The following is a 22,465-nucleotide window of genomic DNA, read 5'->3' as shown; positions in this document are numbered from 1 at the left end:
TATTTTATAATAATTTGAAACATTTTATTTTGTCTAAACTGTTCTACCAACAAGGAACCAGGGTTTGCCAACTAAAATATTAAAAAAAAAAGTGCAACGGAAACAAAAGCTAAATATAAGCAGTATAAACGGTATTAAAGGGGTGGGGGCTATTTTTCCTCATCATAAACACCAGAGGAGGGTCTGGATTGGGAAGTAAGGAAGTAAACGTTTTAGCAAGCTATCAGTAACCAGTAAGAATGCTGTGGCCAATAAACTATTCCTCGATTAACAGTTTGGCCGTTTGTCGCTTGTTTGTTTTTAGCTTCCTCGTCCAGACACCCTCGAAGCATAGGGACGAAGAGATCTGGGTACGAGATCAGGTGGTTCATTGTCGCTGGAAAAATAAAAATAGTATTTGGGAATATAAAAACATATGGCGAAAATTTGTTATCTCTCGCCGAAAAAAAAACGAGTCTCGCTTTTGGGTTTTGCGGTTAAATATTATTGCTCGCTACGTCTGCTAAAAAGTAAACGGGAACCGCAAGCTCTACAAAAATCAAAGATGCGACGACTTGTTTTCTAAATATTGTTAATATAGAATAAACAGTACTTTGAGTGATTTCTAATTCTGTCATTCTCTGTCACAGTATACGGGACTTGTTAGAAGTCGAATGTCATGGGCTTTGCTCCAGATCTTCTCTCCATTGCCCAGTTCAACGCCATACCACGTGTTAAATTTCTGTGTCAACTTGCCTTGGGAAAAGCCAACGTTATCTGCGGAGGCTGCGATGACTTCTGATCCAATTTTTATGTCGGCTGGCTTGGATTCCCTATCTCTGATCACATAATATTCCTTAGCTCTGGGTAATTCATCGATCTCGCTGACTTTGGCGCCATGTTTACCCGAGGGGGCTACCTCGACACTTGTTTTGCGGACCTTGGTGATGTAACCGTGGAAGTAGCGGGTGTGCTTATTGACGGAATTCCAGCGAGCAAATACTTCGGAACCAATGGTGAGACAGTCTAAAATGATAACAATCAATTTTTATTATTTGAAAACATAATGTATATTACCAGAAGATTGTACTTTGAACGGTAGGGGGGGGGAGAAGGTGGGGCAGGAAAACTCGAAAGGTGCGAAACGAGAGGGCAGTATATGGGGAATTCCCAGGTGGCGGAAACAGACACAAAATGAGAAAATTAAGCCCCACTTTCGTTGATGGTAGGTCGTCACATATTATAAATTGAACACCGATGAACAAAATGAACAGTTTCCAACACAAGAAGCTATTATCCCTAGACAACAAACTCACCTGTTTGAAACTCACAGCCGTAAACTTCTGCTCTCAAGCAGACGGTGGATCCCATGAAGTCTTTTGAGTTCTGATGACGCAATATCCTCAATGTTTTAGCCACAAGCCTGTCCTTCAAGTAGTGTTTTGCCACGGTGTTCCCGTCTCTGTTACCTTTGAATACCTTCATATTGCAAAAAAAGAAAAAAAAAAAAGCCTCAACAAATAACTGCGTTTTTCCTCGCGCGCTCGATTCTTCACCCACTCAAGAGCGACGTTAGAAATTCGACTCGGTAAGACATTCCATACTGATGACGTAGGTCTATAGAGAGATTTAGAAAGTGACCTTGATTGGTCGTTGCTAGGTGCGAAAATTTCGCGCGCAATGGGCCCCTTGCAGAACATGGCGTGACCTTTTTAATCATTAAAATACGTGGTGGTGCAAAATAATTGTCAGAAAAGAAAAGAGCGTGCCAATTTTGAGACTGCTAATGCTTAAGCATTAGATTTTATGGTGGATTAAAAAAAATAAAAATTGAAAGGAATTTTTCATTAAAAATTTGCTGGATGGCAAGTCTTTCCATCCAGCATATAAATCCTTTAAATTTTGGACACTTTCAAACCACTATAAAATATCACGATCAAAATTGGCACCCTTAACTAATTTCATCATGCTCTTACCATTTCTAGCAACCATTTGGCACTACCACGATTTTTTTATGATTGGCATGGTCACGTGAGCGTTTTCTGTAAAGGGCCTATTAAAAATTAACTTCAGCAGTTTTATATAAAGTCTGGAAATATCTGTTAACTTTGTCGTCAGAAGAGGATTCTTTAGGTACACTCCCTAGGGGATCTCGGGCGAAGGGACAATTCTGAGGACACGAAGGGAGATCCAAGCTACAGAAAAACGACAGATTACTGATTGCATACGAAATTATGCTAACACGAGGTTAGCAAGAATTGCTTAGTTTTCTTCGATGGGTATTCATTTCCCACCTTATATCGAGCTAATGTTATAGTCGAAGCAACCGAGGAACTTATTAGTTAGTACCCGTACCTTGTCCCGTCCCGACTCCTGGTAAGTAAGCCAGTTTTTCCCTAATGAATATTTTAGTACATATTGCAGGACCCATTTCCGTTCTCGTGGATGACCTTGAGTTGCAACAGCAGTCACCTCCATTGTACGGCCAAAATCAATCTAAAAAAACGTACATTGTGGTAAAGACTGCTATTAGATAAAGCTGAGTAAGAGAGTGTCTATGCATTCCATGAATTATTTTACATTTTCTCAGGAATTTTTTTTAATTGCTAAGCTTGGCTAGCACACCTCAGATCGACCGTTTGTGTGCAAATCAGAAAATGAAGTTGTATTTCTTTTTTCATTATTTAAAGACTTTTTGATCAAGTTTAGTTTTCACTGTTTCGAGTCTATAAAAGTACAGTACAGAGCTTAAAATCGTATCGTAACGGATCCTTAAATAGAATGCGCAGCTGTTGACTCAAGCAGGAACAAGTACAATTGAGGTTAAACGAAGTTAGTGTATATCATCGTATTTAAAATTGGGTTTTCCCGCAAAACAAGTTGTAATGTGAGACCGAGCTAATATAGGTCCTAACATTAACACGAGCCTTACACATTCTTACGCTTATCAAGAAATCAGAAATAAAGCTTATCAGAAAAGTGTAAATGCTCTTGTTTACAACCAGTGTAGTTAATTCAAGTGAATGCATATATATTTTGTACTGACCTGAAAATATTTGGGAAAACTACTTCTAGCTGAACACCAAGCGCTGCTGCCATGGAGACGGCCGTGTTTGGCGCGATGTCGCGAATCTCGTTCTGATGAAGCAGACAGCTGGTGACTAAAGATCATTCTGTTCTTCAAACCAAGTGGCGATGAGCAACCTAGCAACAATGGCAATATAGAGCAACTCCTTCATGTGCCAACCAATGAATTAGAGGTACTAAATATTAAGTTATCGAATTTAAAAATCAAGCCGGAAAGCTATAAATGACTCAGTGTCTCAAGATATTCGCGAACTGCTAAGGCCATTCCAATAAAATGTTTCGTTTCCCATCGCCCCGTCTCTTGTGATGGTGGGTCGGTCGGTCGGGCAAAAAAAGAGAAAAGAATGAACATTTGAAGGGTTCTGGGTTCCAGAAAAGGCCGGGCTGCTAAGAAAGAAAGCCTGATTACAAAGTCAACTCGAAAACGTGGTCTTTTTGTTCGTTATTCCTTAACAGTCTTTAAATAACGTAGTATCGATGTTTATTAAAGACAAAGACATCACATCATACCAATTGTTGTTAATAAAACAAGATCGTGTGCTTGTAAAATGAAGTACTTGCTTCTTTGACTAGTGAATCTGGATTTTTTTTTTACTTTTCGAAAAAAATGGGTCGGACGGGCGATGAGAAACGAAACATTTTATTGGGATGGTCTAACTTAAAAGGGAGTTTCTTTTACAATGTTCCCGACACATATCACATAAACTAAATAACACATGATCCATTAGAACCCCTGCGTGCTGTTACAAACTTAATTAGTTTTACAGCTAAAGCCCTCATTTAATGTTGTTAATAAAGAGTGAATTGGAAAATTGGGATGTAATAACCAAGCAAAGTAGGTCAATGAGCACAGTGAGTTCAAGAGACAAGTAAGGAGGAGAAGAGGGTGGTCAGAGGAAGCACCCTTCTCCCCCTCTCCCGCCATCTTCTGACCTGGTTTTGATTACTCTTTGGGTGATTAACACAGTTATATTTTAGCACACTAAAACAACGCATGTGTTATATGCAACCGTGGTATGAAACATACAGTCTTCACACAAGGAGTGAAACGTGCCCAGACTGAGGTTTCAAACGTGCCACTTACTAATGCACGTGGGAGCCGGGTTACTCCAGTTCCCATGAATTTGGCATCTTGTCTCTTCATGTCCACGAGGGGAGAATCCGTAGTTACACTGATACAGAACTACATTTCCAAAGAAGTACTTGTTACTCAGCTCTGATGTGAATTTTCCATGCTCTGGTTTTCGCGGGGCATCACAAGTTTGTACTGAAATGGAAGATAAGATAAATTAAGAAAGACGTTATTTTTTAAAACATTTTGTTAGCTTTCTGCATTGACTGTTTTTTTTTTTTTAAATTAGACTTCTCTTCTAGTAAGCTGAATTTTCCCCTTGCTTTTGAGAGGTGTCGTGCGAGGCACGGAGGCGTAATAGTCAGTGCGCAGACTCCGCCCATGGTCTCCCCTAGTGCTTCGCTCAACCCAGACGTATAAATAGGTACCGGCAAATCGAATACTGGGGTAACCCTGCGATAGACAAGCATTCTATCCAGACGGTGGGGGGGGGGGGGGGGGCACAATACTTCTAGTCACTTCATGCTACGGAAAACCGGGATAAGCGCCTGCCTGATGAGCCACTTTCTTTTATTTTGAAACGTATGACATTTTAACCAAAAAATTCAGTTCCATACTAATGATGTAACTCTACAGATCTGTAAATTCAGTGTCAGTTGGATTGAAAAAAGTCAATACTTACGATAACAGACTGGTTGAACGCCGCTCCAAGTTGCGTTCGCCAAACACCGTCTCTCTTTAGATCCCCTCATGAGGTAGCCTTCAGCAACATTACACATGAACACATAAAGTTTTCCGAAAGTATCCCCTGTTTTTCTCTGAATCCATCCATTTGAAGGGCTGTTAAGACTACCGCAATTTACAGCTACACCGTGGGAAAAAACGAAAAGTAAATAGCTACGATTAAAATGACTATCCAATATCTGCAGTGCTTGTTTAATCAAACTGTTAAAAAATGATTACAGAGGCAGAAGGGGAAAATGGGAAAATCTAGAGTTTCAATGACGAGATACAAAGAATCCTTGCTGCCGGCCATTGCCAGTTTATAATCCGATTCAATCCACTTCAATTTTAACATCACATGTTCCTTTATAAGTTACAACAATTCTTCTTGCTCTTTCTCCTAAGCTTTCCTTAGCTTTTAAAATTCATAGCGGAACTCCCCAGCAGAGCCTCATGACCATAACGCAGGCATAAAAAGTAGGAGAACAATGTATTTCATTTTCATGGTCATCATGGCTAGCGGCATGGTTTGCGGGCGCGTGCGCCCACCGTACGTCAACATGGCGGCTTTACTCCATAAATAGGTTAACGTCAGCTTACATTTTTGATAATGAACAATCATGTAATGGTCAATCCACTGATCAGTACCACATGACCATATCGCAGGCTTATGTGCAGAACTCATCGAGGTCGCATGGTTTTTTTTTCTAGTCCGCTATTCCTGAACAAGCTCGGTTAATAAAAGACTTCTAACACGAAGGTACGATTGAAAAGTGACCTTTAGAAACTTTACCCCGTCCAACACGTCGTGATAGCCTAGTTTTAGTTATTCACCCCCTCAGCTGTTTTAGTTATTACCTTCACAGCTAAAACCATGTTCTGTCCAGACACCATCTTGACACTCGATCTGTGGAATTCCCACCAGTTCATAACCAACCCGACAACTGTAGTAAACTTTCTCTCCATTTAGATATTTGCTCTGTGCGCCACGTGCCGAGGTGACGTAAGCGAATTTAGGTACTTTTGGAGCATTACAACTTGGTGCTGAAGTAAAATAAAATATATTTTAAAGGGTAGCAATATGTTTTGTTTTTTATATATACAGGCAGTAAAAGTGGGATACCAATACGGAAGATCCCGTCCTTCTCATATCAGCTTGTCTTCGTATTATAGTAAATCTATCAACGCTAAAAAAAAAAACAAATTGCAACTTTTTTTTCGGCGGAAAATTTCATCACTAATTTGCAGTTTTACATGTCACTCCGCCTTCTTGGCTTTAGAAATTCGGTCGGTTTTGAAATAAAGTTTAGTTTTACCTGGGTGTCGAAGTAAATATAAACAAATAAAGAAAGAAAGCCTCCAGTTTTAAATGTTTGCCTTAAAACAAATCAAAAGCAGAAGTTTTAGCTAAAAACACTAGCCCCTTTAGGAGTAAAGTAATAAAAAGTTTTGCAAAGGCACGTAGATATAACGAGAGAAAAATGCTGATCTTGAAGGTATTAACTTCCTTAGATTCCAAAAGGCGTCTGATTCTCCAATGTGGATAGAATTGACAATGATTCCCAGGAGATGGAGTGATCAGAATATAGACAAAGTTCTTCCACATGCAGAAATGCTCTTACCACTACAACTGAATCTGAGTTTAGACCATTCACCCATGTTGCATTGCCTCACGGGAATGCCCACCATAATGTAACCAGCTCTACAACTGTAGTAAATGGTCTCCCCGCTTTCGTAACGCTTCTTAGAAGCCTTCCAGGTCTGATAAGCGAACTCAGGAACATCTGGGGCCTTGTTACACCAGTGGGCTATGTATAAGGAATTAAATATAGTGATGTTTAATCAGTTGTTAATGAAACTGGTCAATCTTAAATCATGATATGATAAGATCAAATTTGTCTTTAGGAGTGACAGGTATAATGAAAAAGCAACGTTCTTAAAAGAAATGTAGCTATCGTTCTGGACTCCAACCAGTCGGAAAGCATTTTCTAAACTAGTAATTCCAAAACTAATATTTTTTTTTATTTGGAAGCCACCTTAAAAGAACAAGCTTAATGACCAACAGAAAAACAAAGCAAAATACGTCTAGGGAAGTTTCCTCTTTACTCTTTTAGTGCTTCCTCAATCTCTGGACTTTCTGATCAACCCATCTACTCTTAGCTCCAGTATCATACACACTTGCTGTGTTTGTTTGTTTTTTATGTCTCCATAAAGTTTTTCAAGCATCAAGTGCTTGTCACACCTTCTATATGGCAAACAAAAGAAACTCTGCTATCTTCATCAACCTGTTTTCTTACATTATTTGTAAAAATGCGGACGATTCGTGATCAGAGATTAAACTTGATTACACATGTTATAAAAACATCGAAATTGAACAAGCCATCATTCAAAATTCGTAATAATTGTATCTTACACATGCATTTTGGTTGTTGGCCACTCCATGATCCATTCCTCAAGCAAGTCCTTTCAGAAGGTCCCACAAGTCTGTACCCTGGCCCACAACTGAAGATCACACTATGGGGATGAGTTGTTTGGGAGCCAAACATCCAGCCATTATCAGGAGGCAGCAGTGGGCCACAGTTGCCTCCTAAAGAGAAATCGAATTGTAAAAATTACCGAAGTGAAGCTAGCGTGTCGAGCGGGTTTAGCTTCAACCAGAAGAAAAGCAGTCATAATGACCAATCTCAACAAGAGTTGACAACGGCAACGAACCAATGAAAACACGCACGAAACACATTTAACCGGCTAATCGTCGTAAAGCAAAATCACAGCAGTTCCGAATTGTTTCGCTTGGCAATTGCAGTCCCCTCTATTGCCAAAAGAGCCAATTTCAAGTGAATTAATAAAATACCCTTACGGTGGGAATACGAAAACCGCCACTGTCCATTTGGTTATATTTTATGCAGTTTGAGCTGTCATTCGATGTTTTCTTTTACAGAAATTCACATTCGAATCAACAAGTTTTTGGAAGTTGATTGTATAATAAAATTGAACGCTAAAAAATTTGAACGACGTTTCGACCGTTCGACGGTCATTTTCAAGTTAGGTGTTAGAATAAAATTACATGTGTAAATATAGTAAAAGCGCTAAAATATGTACATACAAACAATAGACAATAAGAATAAAAAGGCTAAAAATAGAGTGAATTCGTGTAACCCGTTTTTTATATGCAAATGCGCCGTGTAATATTTAAATGAGCTGTACAGGAAAACAGAAAATTGCGGACAAATCGTAATTATTTGCATGTGGAAGTCAGGTTAAAATTCAAGCATTTACCAATATGTAAAAACCAAAACAGATAACGGGGCTTAAAATTTATCATGCCTTGAATTGTCTTGCGATTTTAGACAAACATTTTATATTCAACATCCCGTAAAGAAAAATAAATTAAACTTGACTGTAACACAATTCTGCGCGAGCAATCCAATGGGGAGCTTTAGCAAATCACGATGAGAAACAACTTTTGTTAAGCAAACAAATGGTTTAATGAGCAGGAAAATAGCTGTGCACGTGTTCTATTACTCTTGGCAAATTTCTTTCCCATCTTCTGAAAAACAACAATGTAAAATGACTAAATCCTGCGTGATTTGAACCAGACCGCTAATTTTCGATTTAGGTTGAACATGTTCTTGAAGTGCTTAAAGAAAGACACCTCCTGTTTATACTTATTTTCTGTATAACTATTAAAGTGATTTCTTTGAGGTTTGCTGACCACTCGTGTATTGTTTTATTGTACAACAACATTAGAATATTATACGACTCATTAACATATAAAAAACGGGTTACACGAATTCACTCTAATGGCTAAAAAATAACTTTGTGCGAATGGCATGCATAGTTGTAAAAGATATAATTAAAAACGTAAAGCAAGCGAATAAGACGACGAGAATAAGAACATTAAAATACCTAAAAATATCTAAACAAATAATTTCGCGCGGAGCGAGTCACTTTTTTTTATTAAGTTTCGGTTTCAGAAGTCTAATAAAAAGCATTTCAAAAATCAAACAGTCAAGCTTGCTTTGGCACTTCCTTAAAATCTTAAAGTTCTTCTAGATGTTGTGTGGCTCCTTTCCGTGTTGTTCTTTCACGTGATGTCCGATAGACGATCCTTTGTGTTCTTCGATGCGCTGGTGCGAGTATCGACAAGAATACACCTAACTTGAAAATGACCGTCGAACGGTCGAAACGTCGTTCAAATTTTTTAGCGTTCAATTTTATTATACAAGTAATTCACATATCTAAGATAAATGAAAGTGTTCACGGTTTCCTGATTCGAGAAAAAGTGTTACGTTATAGGTGACACCATCCACCAGATAAATAATTAATTTACCCAGTGGATAATCTGCGTGTTAGCAAAACTATCTACGATATGTTATTTACCGGGTGGTTTGATTTGCTTGATTCATGATGTAATTAAATGACCAATTCCGATCGGTTTTCTGCGTATTTTATTTTTATTTAGAGAACTAACAAGGATATGCACTAGTTCAGTTTTAATTAGGAAATCGTATTTCATTATAGGATAACACTCAGACCTTCTTTGTTCTGAACTCTGAAACACGTGATTCTAGTAGGAACTACTAAATACCTTGGCATAGAACTTCTCCACTTGTCCATGTTCCATCTGCCTGACACATCCGCGTAGATGTTCCTTGTAGAGAAAATCCTGTGTTGCAACTGAAGGTTATCACATTAGGGTATGTTGTAGAGTTGCCATGGGCAACGCCATGTTCAGGAGCAACTAAAGGACCACAATCAACCGCTGGAGAGAAAATAACATCAGAGTGAAACGGAGTCAAATCATTCTTTCAGGATAATTTTTAAGTGAACAGATATAAACTCGCGAGTTTCCTGTAAATGCTACCTTTTTCAATTTTCTTTTTAATATGACAACGTTATTGCAATTAGGTGCAAATAACGTTTTTCTTCCAGTTAAACTTTGTTCAACTCCATATGTGATCAAATACTGTATTTTTCAATAGCTGGCAGATTTTCGCATGCTCATTGTTCAAGAGATATGGTCGATGCGAGTACAGACCATGCAGATGACGTTTTCAGTAGCGCAACACAAGCAAACTTCTTAAAACTCGTGTAGTTGTCGTGACTTTCGTGATAAACAAAAACAAGAGAGTCGTGAAATTCTTTCCGTTATCACGCGCAAACGTGATTTCGCACTGATTTCCATCCACCAGTAAAGTTTATTAAATGTTATTGTTAAGAAGAGAAAAAATGAGCACATTTTTCCATAAAGGAAAAAGGAGGAACCACGAGCCAAGCGGCCCACACTGCCGGAGCTTATCCCGGTTTCCGTAGCATTAAGCAGCTAGGAATATTTCTACACCCCCCTGAATGGGATGCTAGTCCATTGCAGGGTTCCCCCCCCCCAGCATTAAAGTGCCTATGAAGTAAAAAAAAAATTGCTGTTTGTTTTATAGGCTTTTAAATATAAAGAAGAATGGCGTTTTCCTTTTTGCAATATCTTTTTTCTTTTTAGAGATATTTACGTTTTTATATTATGCAAATGAGGAAAGTGATGACGTCATTAATTGTTCCACAAAAAGATGATGCATTGAATCAAGAATATCTCTTGGAATATTTGAGTTGTGTTCTTCAAACTTGGCACGATTAATTTACACCACAAAAAACACAAAATGACGCCTGTCGTGCCGTAGCCATGGCAACAGTTTTGCTGCAAATACCTATTTTAATTAATAATGATATCTCCAGTTTTTGCTTAATCAAGGATGATCCACTCCCAACAAGCTAATGAGGAGAGTTAGGGTAATAGGGCATTATGTGTGTTCCAAGCTGGACTCTCTGTCCCACTTTAAAGGGTTGCAAAGTGAGATATTTGGTTTATAACAGAAAGAGCCTGGAACCAAGAGTGTTGCCATGGTTACATCATAGTATGAGCCATCTTGCACCTTTAAGGAAGGTCACTACTGATGTCAAGTTTCAGAAAAAAACACCTTTATATTTTCTGTGATATCCTTGATTTTGTGATCTATCTTTTTGTGGAACAATTTATGACGTCATCACTTTCCTCATTTGCATAACACAAAAATGTGAATATCTCCTGAACGAAAGAAGATTTTTCAAAACGGTAAACGTCATTCTTCTTTATTTGTAAAAGTCTTTTAAATAAGCATTAATTAATGTTTACTTCATAGGCACTTTAAGTCGCCGTTACCACAACACAAGTGACCCCGGCCGGGGCCCGAACTCGGACCGCTCGATCCCGAGTCCGGCGCTCTAACCATTAGGCCACCGCGCCTCCCAACACATTTTTCCATAGCCAACACTTATTTAGACCATAGAAATGACGTAATAAAAAAAATGTCAGAAACCTTTCAGCGATACTATTGGATCGCTTCCCTCATAGTTCCAGTTGAGTTTGAACATATTATGACGCCATTTCTAGGTCTATAATGCAAAGTATAGATCGTGGTAAAATGTATTTAATAACAAATTCACCTTCACAAGTAACCTCTTCCCCGCTCCACTGCCCATCGGTCTCACATTTTCTGGTGACAGATCCTTGGAGTTGAAACCCAGCATCGCACTTGAATTCCAGCTCATTTGGATAAGTCGTCTCAAAACCAATCACAGACCCGTTTAGTGGGCTTGGTAGATGTCCGCAGTCTTTTGCTAATGAAGAACGAGTTCTCGTTAAATTAGCAAGGGTATTTGCCATTGTTTCTAGCTTTTTTCACGGCAGGCAAACACGCGACTGGTGTTAATTTGGTTACAAAACCCGGCCTCCTATGCAGCTCGAGCTCCTAAACCAATCGAGCCTTACTTTGACCGTGCTTAAGTTCGCTTTAGCTTTCCACATAAGAAACTGTATAATACAGTACAGTATTTGTTTTTGACAAAATCTCAAATCTTTGTCTTAAGCATTAATTAACTAATTAATTAATTAGAAAACGTTTTTTTTTTTCACTTTTACTGATAAATCGTCATCTTTGCATACAAAATCCCATTGCATATAACAGGCCATAAGACTGAATATAAGATACCGTCCAGTATTAAGTGGGGCTCACAGAAACAATTTGGCCGGTATCTCAGGAACAAACTGTAGAGGAGACGCAATTACAAACAAAGTTTATGTACCTTCGCAAAATATGTCAGTCGAGCTCCAGGTTCCGTTTGCTTGGCACTTGATTTGGGAAGACCCACGAAGAATAAATCCCATGTCACAAGCTGCTTTCACAACGTTGGGGAAAACTGTGCTTTCACCACTGAAACTACCATTTTGAAAAGCGTGCAGCGGGCCACAGTCGACCGCTAAAAACAAAACCACATAGAACTTTTGTTAAACCGATGGCACTTAGTCCTTAAACAAGGCAAACGGAACGGAAACGATATATATCCACTTCATATACCCTTCTTTGCTTAACTTACTTCAAGATGCTTTACTGATCGTAAACGGGAAAATATTTGGAACGCCATCTTCTTGAGAGTATAAAATATATCTTTCTATGTGTTGAACTTACGCGTGCAAATCGTTTCCATTCCACTCCATGTTCCATTAGCCTGGCACTGTCTTGTGTTGGAGCCACTGAGGATAAATCCAAGATGACAAAAGAATTGTACAGAATTAGGGAACACTGTCAATTCGCCGAAAAAACTGCCATTCCTTGGAACTGTTAATGGACCGCAATCAACAGCTGCGGAAACAAGATATAAACTGGGTTTATATTCAGCAAGTACTGCAAATAACACTAACTAAACACGAAACAAAGATATTCCATCAAAGATATTTCAGTTTAACGTGCTATTTTTTTTTAATAACGTTAAATAGCCATCACTTCTGGAGAAAGTGATACGGGCCGGGGGGGGGGAGGCCAAAAAATTTGGGGGAAAAAAAAAAAAAAATTTCCCTTTCCCCACCAAAACAAAAAAAAAAAAACGGACCTTTAGCTTGCTAAATCTATTTAATATTTGCTGAAGAGCTCCTGGATAGTCTTTGATTTTACCTTTGCACGAGGTCTCATTACCACTCCAAGACCCATCTGCCTGGCAACGCCTTGCTGTTGACCCATGTAAAATAAATCCTTCATCGCAGCTCAACCTGACCTCATTCGGGAAGGTTGTCTCACGGCCGGTAATAGACCCATTCACAGGAACTGTAAGAGGACCGCAATCTTTAGCTGTAAGAGAAGAACGAGTTCGGTTATCATCAACATAGACACCAATGACAAAGAAGACCGCATAGCCATTTACGGACAACCACTTTTTTAAGAAGCTCTATCAGATATCAAAACGCTGTTGGAAGTTTGTAGAATAATTCTTACATCCAAAATTCACGAGGAAATATACCTATTTTTCATCGAAGAAACGTTGACCCTGTAAAAAGCATAAACCATGGACGATATGACCCACTGGTATTCTGGGCTCGGTTCAATCCACCTCCTCCCAGATGGATTTGTCTCGACGTCCCAATCAACTTCTCTACGCTTTGTTACCACCAACTAGACAGCCTTGAAAAGCTTAGTAGAATTTCTTTTATTGATATTTCTTTCTTTATTTAGAGGTCCTAATAAGCTAACAGTCTTATACAACCTTAAATAAAGGCTTTATTATCATGTTTATATCTGTCACCTATTTAAGACGACGACTTATGGCCTTTTGGTCATTTCCAACCCATCCTTGTATCTTTAACAATTGAAGTTTGCATTGTTCCATACCTTCGCAATAGCTTGAGGTTTTGCTCCATGTTCCATTTGTTTGACATTGTATCTTAGGGGAGCCGCGAAGGATGAATCCGTTGTCGCAAATGTGGGAGACATAATTTGGATACACTGTATGTTCCCCGATGATACTACCATTCTGTAAAGGCTTGGGCCGACCACAGTCAACAGCTAGAAAGGAACATCAAACGAAACAAGGGACAAAGCGTAATAACATTATATATCTCTTTCACAGGGAAAAGCTTATCAACAGGCTTCTTATGTTAACAGCAAAATTGAGAGGAAAAAGTAAGCTAATTAGTGTAATGTTTATATTAAAGTAAATTTGCTTTTAATATTGTATGTACTGTAGGTATTGTATGTAGGCAAAATGCTTAAAATAAATGATAAAGATATTAAACAATATTTTTTACAATAGAGGGTAACGATTTAATCGATGACAGAACATAATCGTTCGTCCGTCCGTCAGCCCGTTGGACAAAAAAGCATTTACGGTCAATTTAAATTTCTTGGTACAGCTGTTTATGGAACCGAGTGATACTGAATACTATACAAACACAAAGACGAGAACAAAACTAAAATGTCGACACGAGATAGATACGAAAGAAGAAAGAACATGGTTCTCAACTTCTGGGCACAAATCCGGTTACTTGCCGAACACTGACCAAAAGTGCCCAAGGCTCGCGTTTGAGAGTGAAAATAGATAAGACAGTATATCGAATACCAGTATCGAAGTTGTTGGATTGTTGTTGTTGTCTTTTTGTACGACTGCATGAGTTCAGTCGATGTTACAGGTGAAGAAGTCGATTGGTGTTATGTTACATTTGCGTACAGAGCGAAGTGCTACGAGTGATAACTTCAATGTAACGGCTGCTCAAAAACTTAACGACAGTCCTGAAGCTTGACGTTTTAAAATAACAGCATTGCTGTCCGAGCTTCAAACCTACCACTACATACGGTAGGAAAACCACTCCATGTTCCATTTGACTGACATGTTCTTAGAGTGGATCCATTGAGAATAAATCCAGGGTCACACATAAATACCACATTATTAGGGAACACTGTGGAGTCACCAGAAGAGGAGCCGTTTGTGGGTACAGATATAGGACCACAGTCGACAGCTAGAACCAAGAGGAACGAATAACGTTTTAATAGTTTGTAAGTGAACCATTTGTAGTGAGTGTCTTCTGGGACACCATTATGGGAACACCTTACTCCTGCCCGTCGGGCGGCGGACGTAACTATTCTTATAGCGGCTTGCACTGTCATTCATATTCAATTTCTAACTCGAAAGTTCTATATAAAAGAACGTTTAATACTTGTAAATGTGCCCTGCTACGTATTTATGGACCCAATTAAAGGACAATATTTGTTTACTTCTAAGAAATAGAAGGGGCACGACCTAAAAGTCTCGTCACGTCGTGGTATTTCTCTCATAGACGAGTCTTGCAACATTTGTTGCTAAATTGGCACTGAAATAATCTATCAATTAACGATTTCCCAACGTACATTATTACTAGTGCGGGGTATCCTGCAACGCTTTTTTGATAGATTCACGGCACCCTCCAAAAAAACACGCTCAGCAAAGCCAGATATATTATATTTTTGCTAAAAAACCTACCGACACATATGGGTGTGAGCCCACTCCATGTCCCATTAGCCTGACACGTCCTGATAGTGGATCCATTGAGAATGAACCCAGGGTCACAGCTAAACAGTTTACTGTTGGGAAACACTGTTAAGTCACCAGAAGATGAGCCGTTTATGGGAGCAGATAAAGAACCACAGTCGACAGCTAGAAAATACGTTCAATAAAATAAGTTGAATTAGGACCTGGACCTCAGCTGGTTTAGGTTCTTCACAAATTTCATTTTTTTTTTGGAACAGGTAAGCCTCATATGCATGCATGAAATGTTTCGAAATCATCTTCAAAAATTTTTTTTTTTTTTTTTTTTTTTTTTTTTTTTTTTTTTTTTTTTTTTTTAGGGGGCCCCCCGGGGAAATATATAAAAAAAAAAATTTTTTTTTATAATTATGTTCCTTCTGGATTTTTTTGTGTTCTCCGGCGATTCTTGTTATTAAGTTAAATATTTCTGTTCAATTGCGCTAAACGGATCCGGCGACGGGTGCCTGCATTAAAGCGATGACGTCATCGCTTAAAAATGAATATTGTAGGTTAAAGCTCAGAGTTCTCCTTAGTAGGGTTAATTGTTGGCGGCTCCTCTGATCGTATAATCCCGAGATGGCATGTATGGAAACGATAAAGATAAATTTCAGCGTACTTTTTATTTTACTCGGTGAGTATTGCATTTTTTTAATGCAAAACAAAAAGAGGAAAATGAAAGATCGTCACGGCATTCAGTTCTGAACGCAACTAAAGCAACTGCGAGTATAAAGCCGGAAAAAATTCAGGCATGTACCGGTATCACAGAGTTTATGGTAATGGAACGCGAGCTAGCTTGATTTTTGTTTTGCAAATGCTTAAGTTGTATACATAACTGCGGCGATCTCTGAGAAATTATACCGTTAAGAGTTAAGTAGATAATATTTCATTAAACCACTTCAAAAGACATAAAAAAAAAAAAGAAAACAGAAAAAAAGGACTGCTACCTTCGCAGTATGTCTGATTTCCACTCCACGTCCCATCTGCCTGACAATGCCTGGTCCGAGATCCCAGGAGATTAAACCCTTCATCACAACTAAAGTCGATCTTGTTTGGAAAGATTGTCAAATCACCAGTAGAAGAACCGTTTGTTGGTACTGCCAAGGCACCGCAATCTTTTGCTGAATAAAAATGATATTATGTTATCTTAACACTTGCCGGGCGATTTCAGTTGCTACATATGTGTACTGATACAGTAGTCACCACACAGTCAAACGGTTGGCCTTCTTTGTGAACGAAAGTCAATTGCATAAGATTTAAATTGAGAAAATCAAATCTTAACGCAACAACAACAAAAACAACGTAACGAACAGGCGTGGTAAAGTATATAAAATTTGCGTTTTCAACTCACCAACACATACGGTTGTAAGCCCACTCCACGTTCTATTCGGCTGGCAAGACCTCTTGGATGATCCATTGAGGGTGAATCCAGGATCACATTCAAATAGTACACTATTTGGAAACACTGTGGCGTCACCAGCAGATGAGCCGTTCGTGGGAACAGATAGAGGACCACAATCCACAGCTGGAAATAAGTAAAAGGAAGAAAAGGACTATGATTAGAAATGAATTGAGTATGCTTTATAAGGAAACTATTCTTGCTAGCTAAACGAAGACATTTCAAAGATCATCTCTTATCCGAAGACATTTTCAGTTTTTTAGAATAGAACTGATTACTGACAATAACAACAAAAAATACTTATTTACCACGCGACACCTGGGCGCGCGCTCGTTAAAATGTGTGCGTGCGCAAAATTGTAAGAAAAAAATAATAATTATCTATGTAATACAAGTGCTGATCACCGTTTGATCCAGAATAGTGCTCTACATTGGGAGCTGTGTATATTTCTTGTTGCTCTCTCAGAACTGAGGTCTGGATGTTAATATCTATTTAATTATCTATGTAAATATGTATTATATAATGCGCCTATTAATTATCTATGTAAATATGTATATATATGGCGCCTAAGACGAGAAAAGAAAAGAGAATGGAACAAGACAGAGAAGAGGTGCTTTGTGTCATTTTGTTGCGCGGTCTCTTTACACCTTGTCAAATTCAGAGGTCTTCGCTTAAGATAGATGGTATACGTAAGTAAAACAAGAGCAGCCATGAGCTCCCGACTTACCAGAAACACCGTTCTTCGGCTAAAAAAAACACTAAAATCCATACCAACATATTAATTTAGACGGGAATAGAAACTGTTCTGTACAGCTTGTTCCATTTTCAGTTTCTTTTTTTTGTTCGATCCGTTTAATTTACGAAATTCGAAAGTGAAATGCCAGAGCCATATTATTTATTATAATCAACTATGTTGGCTAGCTTTGCTGGATGAGGCAAAATAACCGTGAAACGTTTGTCCAAGCATGAGAGCAACCTCACCTTCGCAAGATGTCTGAATACCACTCCACGATCCATTAGATTGACAACGCCTCACTGATGATCCATTTAAAATAAATCCTTCATCGCAGCTAAAAGTAACTTCATTCGGGAAAGTTGTTTCACGCCCAGTCAAAGAACCATTTAAAGGAACACGTAGAGTACCACAGTCTTTAGCTGTAGAAAAGAAAGGCAAATGGCTGTGATAAAGCTTTCGTAAAGCTCTTTTTCTTTAATTCTGATTACATAAGAACTGAAAACGTTAAGCAACGAAATTTTTTGGACAGGTTCCATCCAGATCATCCAAACATTCAGGGGAAAATAATCATAAACAGCTTTAACATACTCGACTAACAAGAGCAGATCTCTCACCATAAGTGGTATGACTTAAATCTGATAACCCTTGTCGCAATTAAATATCCTTTAAAAGGCTCACGATCACCGCATAAAATTCCTATTTGCTTCAGAAATTCAACTAAATTCTGGTTAGATTTAACACCTCCCCTCCTATACCTTGACAAAAGCTTAAGGTTTTGCTCCATGTTCCATTTGCCTGACATTCTATTTTAGGAGAGCCACGAAGGATGAATCCTTCATCACAAACGTGATTTACAAAATTTGGATACACTGTATTTTCTCCGGTGGTACTCCCGTTCTGTAACGGCTGAGGCCGACCACAGTCAACAGCTGCAAGAAACATGACACAAAACAAGAAACAAAGCGTAATAAAATCATGAACACCTCACAAATCAAATTAGATGTATAAAAATTAAAAATTAAAAAAAAAAATCAAATTAAATGTGTATAAAAGAATTAATTAGATTTAAATCAATTAAAGTTGCCACAATTGTGCACCAAAAAGGGCGATCGTTCGTCCGTCTTCCCATTCGAACTTAAAGAATCGGTAAAGAAAGGCAGAGAAAATGAGGCTTAACGGAGAAGACAAGTAAATTACGTAAAGTGTCATGACATCAACGTGAGAAAATAATCTACGTACACTGAAAATGAAAGAAGAAATGTGTATCTTTGAGTACCACGAAACAAGCTAAAAGGCGGTGTCGAATGACACCATCGAAATGGATAATCTCGAGAATGTTCTTAACATAACATACATAACATACATTCTTTATTCAAGACGCAAAGTTACAAGTAAAAACAAAAAGAAAAAAAAAGGCATCTAGAAAAGGACGTTACGAGGTTAACCCTATATAAAAAACTCCCTAAAAAAATACAAAAATACAGAAATTATATAAAAACTAAAATCCTTTAAAATTAAAAATTTAGATATAATTTAAGCTTTGATTTAAAAAGCTGGAGGCTATCAGCCTCCACTACGTCTCTTGGTAAATTATTCCATAGCTTAACTATTCTAATAAAAAAAAGAATGTTTGTAACAATTTAGTCTGGTAGTTCGATATAGAGTTTGTACGGATGATTAGTTCTCGTACAATTTGTTGTGGCGAATTCGAAAAAGTCTTCAAATTTCAGATGATAAAAACCAAAAACAATCTTATAACATTCAACTAAAGATAAATATATTCTACGGTCAGACCCCCCCCCCCCCCCCCCCCCCCCCCTTTTTTACCCCCCCCTTCCCCCCCAAATTTAAAAAAAAAAAAAAAAAAAAAAAAATTTTTTAAAAAAAAAAACCCCAAAAACCCCCCAAAAAAAAAAAGCGCCCCGGGCGCTAAATTGAATCATTAGAGTAGGCCATTTAAGCAGCTGACATCGGTCTTCATCGGTCTTCTTAATAAAACGTAGGCGCAATCAAAGAAGCATTGTTGACGCTGCGATTTATGCGAGACAATACCACTATTTCATGACAGCCCCGAAATATTACGTTTATACCGATAATGAACACGTACAGTTTAACAAGATGTTCTTCCGTTTTTGAATGCTTTCCTCAAAACCTACCACTACAAAGGGCTTGAAATCCACTCCACGTTCCGTTAGCTTGACACGTCCTCGTCTTGGAACCATTCAGAATGAAACCAGGATCGCAGTCAAATTGTACATGATTAGGGAACACCGTGGAGTCACCGGAAGAGGAACCATTCATGGGAACAGATAAAGGACCACAGTCGACGGCTAGAAAAAATGTAGACAAATTCGGAACCGGGTTTGCACATGTTACGTACATTTATCTGATGACGTTATTTAATCTACTTTAATTAATTTAACTTATTGGCGATAATTATATTACCAATTTCTTGTTTCTTATGATTTTTCGATTTGGAGTAAATATAAGAGCTTGGGATAGACAATCATGAACGTGACTTAATTTAAATATCGTAGATCCATATGATTAACAGCCAAAGGTCCAGGTAATGACATTATAACGCAAAAGGTGACTGTTGTCCATAGGAACGTCTGATGAGTTTACTAACAAAAAACAAAACAGTCTTCCGATGACAGCAAATGTTTGCTTCTAACCTACCACTGCATTGAGTTAGCGAACCGCTCCATGTACCATTTGCCTGACACGTCCTCTTGTAGGATCCACTGAGAATAAATCCAGGATCGCAGTTAAATTGAACACTATTGGGGAACACAGTGGAGTCACCAACAGACGAGCCGTTTGTGGGAACCGATAAAGGACCACAGTCGATAGCTAAAAAACATTTAGAAAAGGGAATATATTCAGGACCGAAACGTGCTGGTTTATTTTGCTAGCTTGTGAACTACGCATTTTTAGTGACTGTCAAATCTGCTAAACCGTCACTATCAATCCTCCTCAAACTAGCAACTTGAACACTGCATTCGTAGTTTTAAATTCTCGACTAAACAGTATTGTTCCACTTGAAACTTGCAATCACATAAACAGTAACTGAACATCAACAACCTTCACAAAATGTCTGATTTCCACTCCAGTTCCCATTGTCCTGACAATGCCTGACGTAAGAGCCTTTGAGAAGAAATCCTTCATCACAGCCAAATAAGATCTTGTTTGGGAAGACTGTCAGATTACCAATAGAGGAACCATTCGTTGGGACAGCCAGAGGACCGCAATCTTTTGCTGAACAAAAATTAAAACAATGTCGGTTAAAGCTGACGTGCCTGTTACCGAAAGAAATTATATTGTTTCTGCGAAGAATGGTCTTTTTGTAAAAAGAAAAAGTGTGGCATCTGATAAAAAAATAACGTTTGGCGAAGCAGAGTTGATATACTTATTTCTTTTTTGCTAAAAACCTACCAACACATGCGGTGGCCGAGCCACTCCAAGTTCCATTTGATTGGCACGTTCTCGAAGAGGATCCATGCAGGTTAAATCCAGCATCACATTTAAATAGAACACTATTTGGGAACACTGTTGTGTCACCCAAAGACGAGCCGTTCATGGGAACTGACAAAGGACCACAATCGACGGCTACAAGAAAATATAATCAAATAGGAAACGTCAACAGAACGATATGAAACACAAACTTGATAAGCCACAAATTCGTCACATAAAATCACGCCTCACATAAATTGTCACGAAGATGTCAGTGATATGTGATTGTTTTCTGATTGGATAAGGCAAACAACCGATTCTGTTTAACTAAAAACAAAAGTCTGATTCTAAATCTAATTGAAAAACGAAATTACAATTCAATATATTTTGTTCACAGGTTTTTTTTTTGCAGTCATGCGAAGGCGCGAGAAAGGCCGCGAAGCACGAGAAGAAAAGTGAATTGTCTTTACCCACCCCCCCCCCCCCCCCCCCACAAAAACCGTTCGTGTTCGTTCAATCCCCGCGGTTTTTCTTTTGCCCGAGCTTTCCACCTTCTTAAGCGAAAATAAAATGTGAGAGGGTAATAGTTGTGTTCTATTGTGTATGTTGAGATCTGACTATCTCACCATGGCACGAGGTCTCAACACCACTCCAAGTTCCATTCGCCTGACAACGCCTGACAGTTGATCCATTCAAGATAAATCCTTCATCGCAGCTAAAAGTAGCTTCATTCGGGAACGTTGTTTCCCGTCCATTGATAGAACCGTTCAGAGGCACGGCAAGGGCACCACAGTCCTTAGCTATAAGAAAGAAAGGAATAAGCGTACCCGTTGTCTAAATTCTATTCATTTGGTAATGAGTAACATGTTGTTTTATGGCTCTTGGTTGTATGAGAGGTATTTTGGTAGCATGACGCATAAACACCAATTATTATTATGGACCACCTTTACAAACCCTAAACATACAAGCGTCATTTCAAATAAATTTGCCATGAACAGTTGGTGGTAAACATTTTCAACTACCAATATTTTGACTGCAATCCGTCAGTTATGCATGGAACATGCCCATCGTTGCTTTCTTTGTCTAGAAAAAAATGAGTAAATTAAAACAAGATGATCCTGCAGCTACCTAACTTGTTAACATATACCTTGGCAAAAGCTTGACGTTTTGCTCCATGTTCCATTAGTCTGACATTGTATTCTAGGAGAGCCACGGAGGATGAATCCGTCATCACAAATGTAAGTCATAAAGTTTGGATACACTGTCTCTTCCCCAATGATACTTCCATTCTGTAATGGCTGGGGCTGACCACAGTCGACAGCTAAAGGAAATATCACACACGAAAACTTACATATACAGTCAACTCTCGCCTTGCGGACACCCCCTATTGCGGACTCCTTACGGACAAATCCTGTCCCCGGGGAATAAGGTTTGACTGGAATGACTCCCCTATACGGACTCTCACTGTAACGGACACTAAACGACGCCCCGAGCGTGTCCGCTAAACGAGGTTGACTGTACAAACAAAATTATAAGGGTTATGGTTAATTAATAGAGGGAAGAAAGGAAAATTATTCTTTGGATGATGATGATGATGGATGATGATAATCATGATGATTTAAATGATAATCGTCCGTCCATCCGTCCGCCTGTTCGTCCT

At 38.6% G+C, this 22,465-nt stretch overlaps 1 protein-coding gene across 1 annotated transcript in view; it reads right to left on the bottom strand.

The window, feature by feature from the left end:
- Positions 1-22,465, bottom strand: part of LOC144633063 (CUB and sushi domain-containing protein 1-like) — a 62,324-nt gene continuing 39,859 nt past the window's right edge. The window contains exons 66-92 of the mRNA XM_078491839.1: positions 21,953-22,126; positions 21,432-21,605; positions 20,788-20,961; positions 20,437-20,610; positions 20,032-20,205; positions 19,509-19,682; positions 18,108-18,281; positions 17,598-17,771; positions 16,569-16,742; positions 16,165-16,338; positions 15,176-15,349; positions 14,502-14,675; positions 13,552-13,725; positions 12,841-13,014; positions 12,358-12,531; positions 11,975-12,148; positions 11,336-11,509; positions 9,450-9,623; positions 7,275-7,448; positions 6,484-6,669; positions 5,720-5,905; positions 4,821-5,003; positions 4,151-4,333; positions 3,026-3,183; positions 2,335-2,475; positions 1,296-1,458; positions 1-1,005 (exon numbers count right to left, since the gene is read on the bottom strand). Of these exons, the coding sequence (XP_078347965.1) occupies positions 614-1,005; positions 1,296-1,458; positions 2,335-2,475; positions 3,026-3,183; positions 4,151-4,333; positions 4,821-5,003; positions 5,720-5,905; positions 6,484-6,669; positions 7,275-7,448; positions 9,450-9,623; positions 11,336-11,509; positions 11,975-12,148; positions 12,358-12,531; positions 12,841-13,014; positions 13,552-13,725; positions 14,502-14,675; positions 15,176-15,349; positions 16,165-16,338; positions 16,569-16,742; positions 17,598-17,771; positions 18,108-18,281; positions 19,509-19,682; positions 20,032-20,205; positions 20,437-20,610; positions 20,788-20,961; positions 21,432-21,605; positions 21,953-22,126 (4,898 nt within the window). The 3' untranslated portion in view covers positions 1-613. The remainder of the gene's footprint in view (positions 1,006-1,295; positions 1,459-2,334; positions 2,476-3,025; positions 3,184-4,150; positions 4,334-4,820; positions 5,004-5,719; positions 5,906-6,483; positions 6,670-7,274; positions 7,449-9,449; positions 9,624-11,335; positions 11,510-11,974; positions 12,149-12,357; positions 12,532-12,840; positions 13,015-13,551; positions 13,726-14,501; positions 14,676-15,175; positions 15,350-16,164; positions 16,339-16,568; positions 16,743-17,597; positions 17,772-18,107; positions 18,282-19,508; positions 19,683-20,031; positions 20,206-20,436; positions 20,611-20,787; positions 20,962-21,431; positions 21,606-21,952; positions 22,127-22,465) is intronic.

The sequence above is a fragment of the Oculina patagonica genome, chromosome 1, assembly GCF_052425735.1.
Source record: "Oculina patagonica isolate OP01 chromosome 1, crgOcupat, whole genome shotgun sequence".
Lineage (NCBI taxonomy): Eukaryota > Metazoa > Cnidaria > Anthozoa > Scleractinia > Oculinidae > Oculina > Oculina patagonica.
Note: the sequence above shows the minus strand (reverse complement) of the source record. Positions and strands in the feature narration are given on the sequence as shown.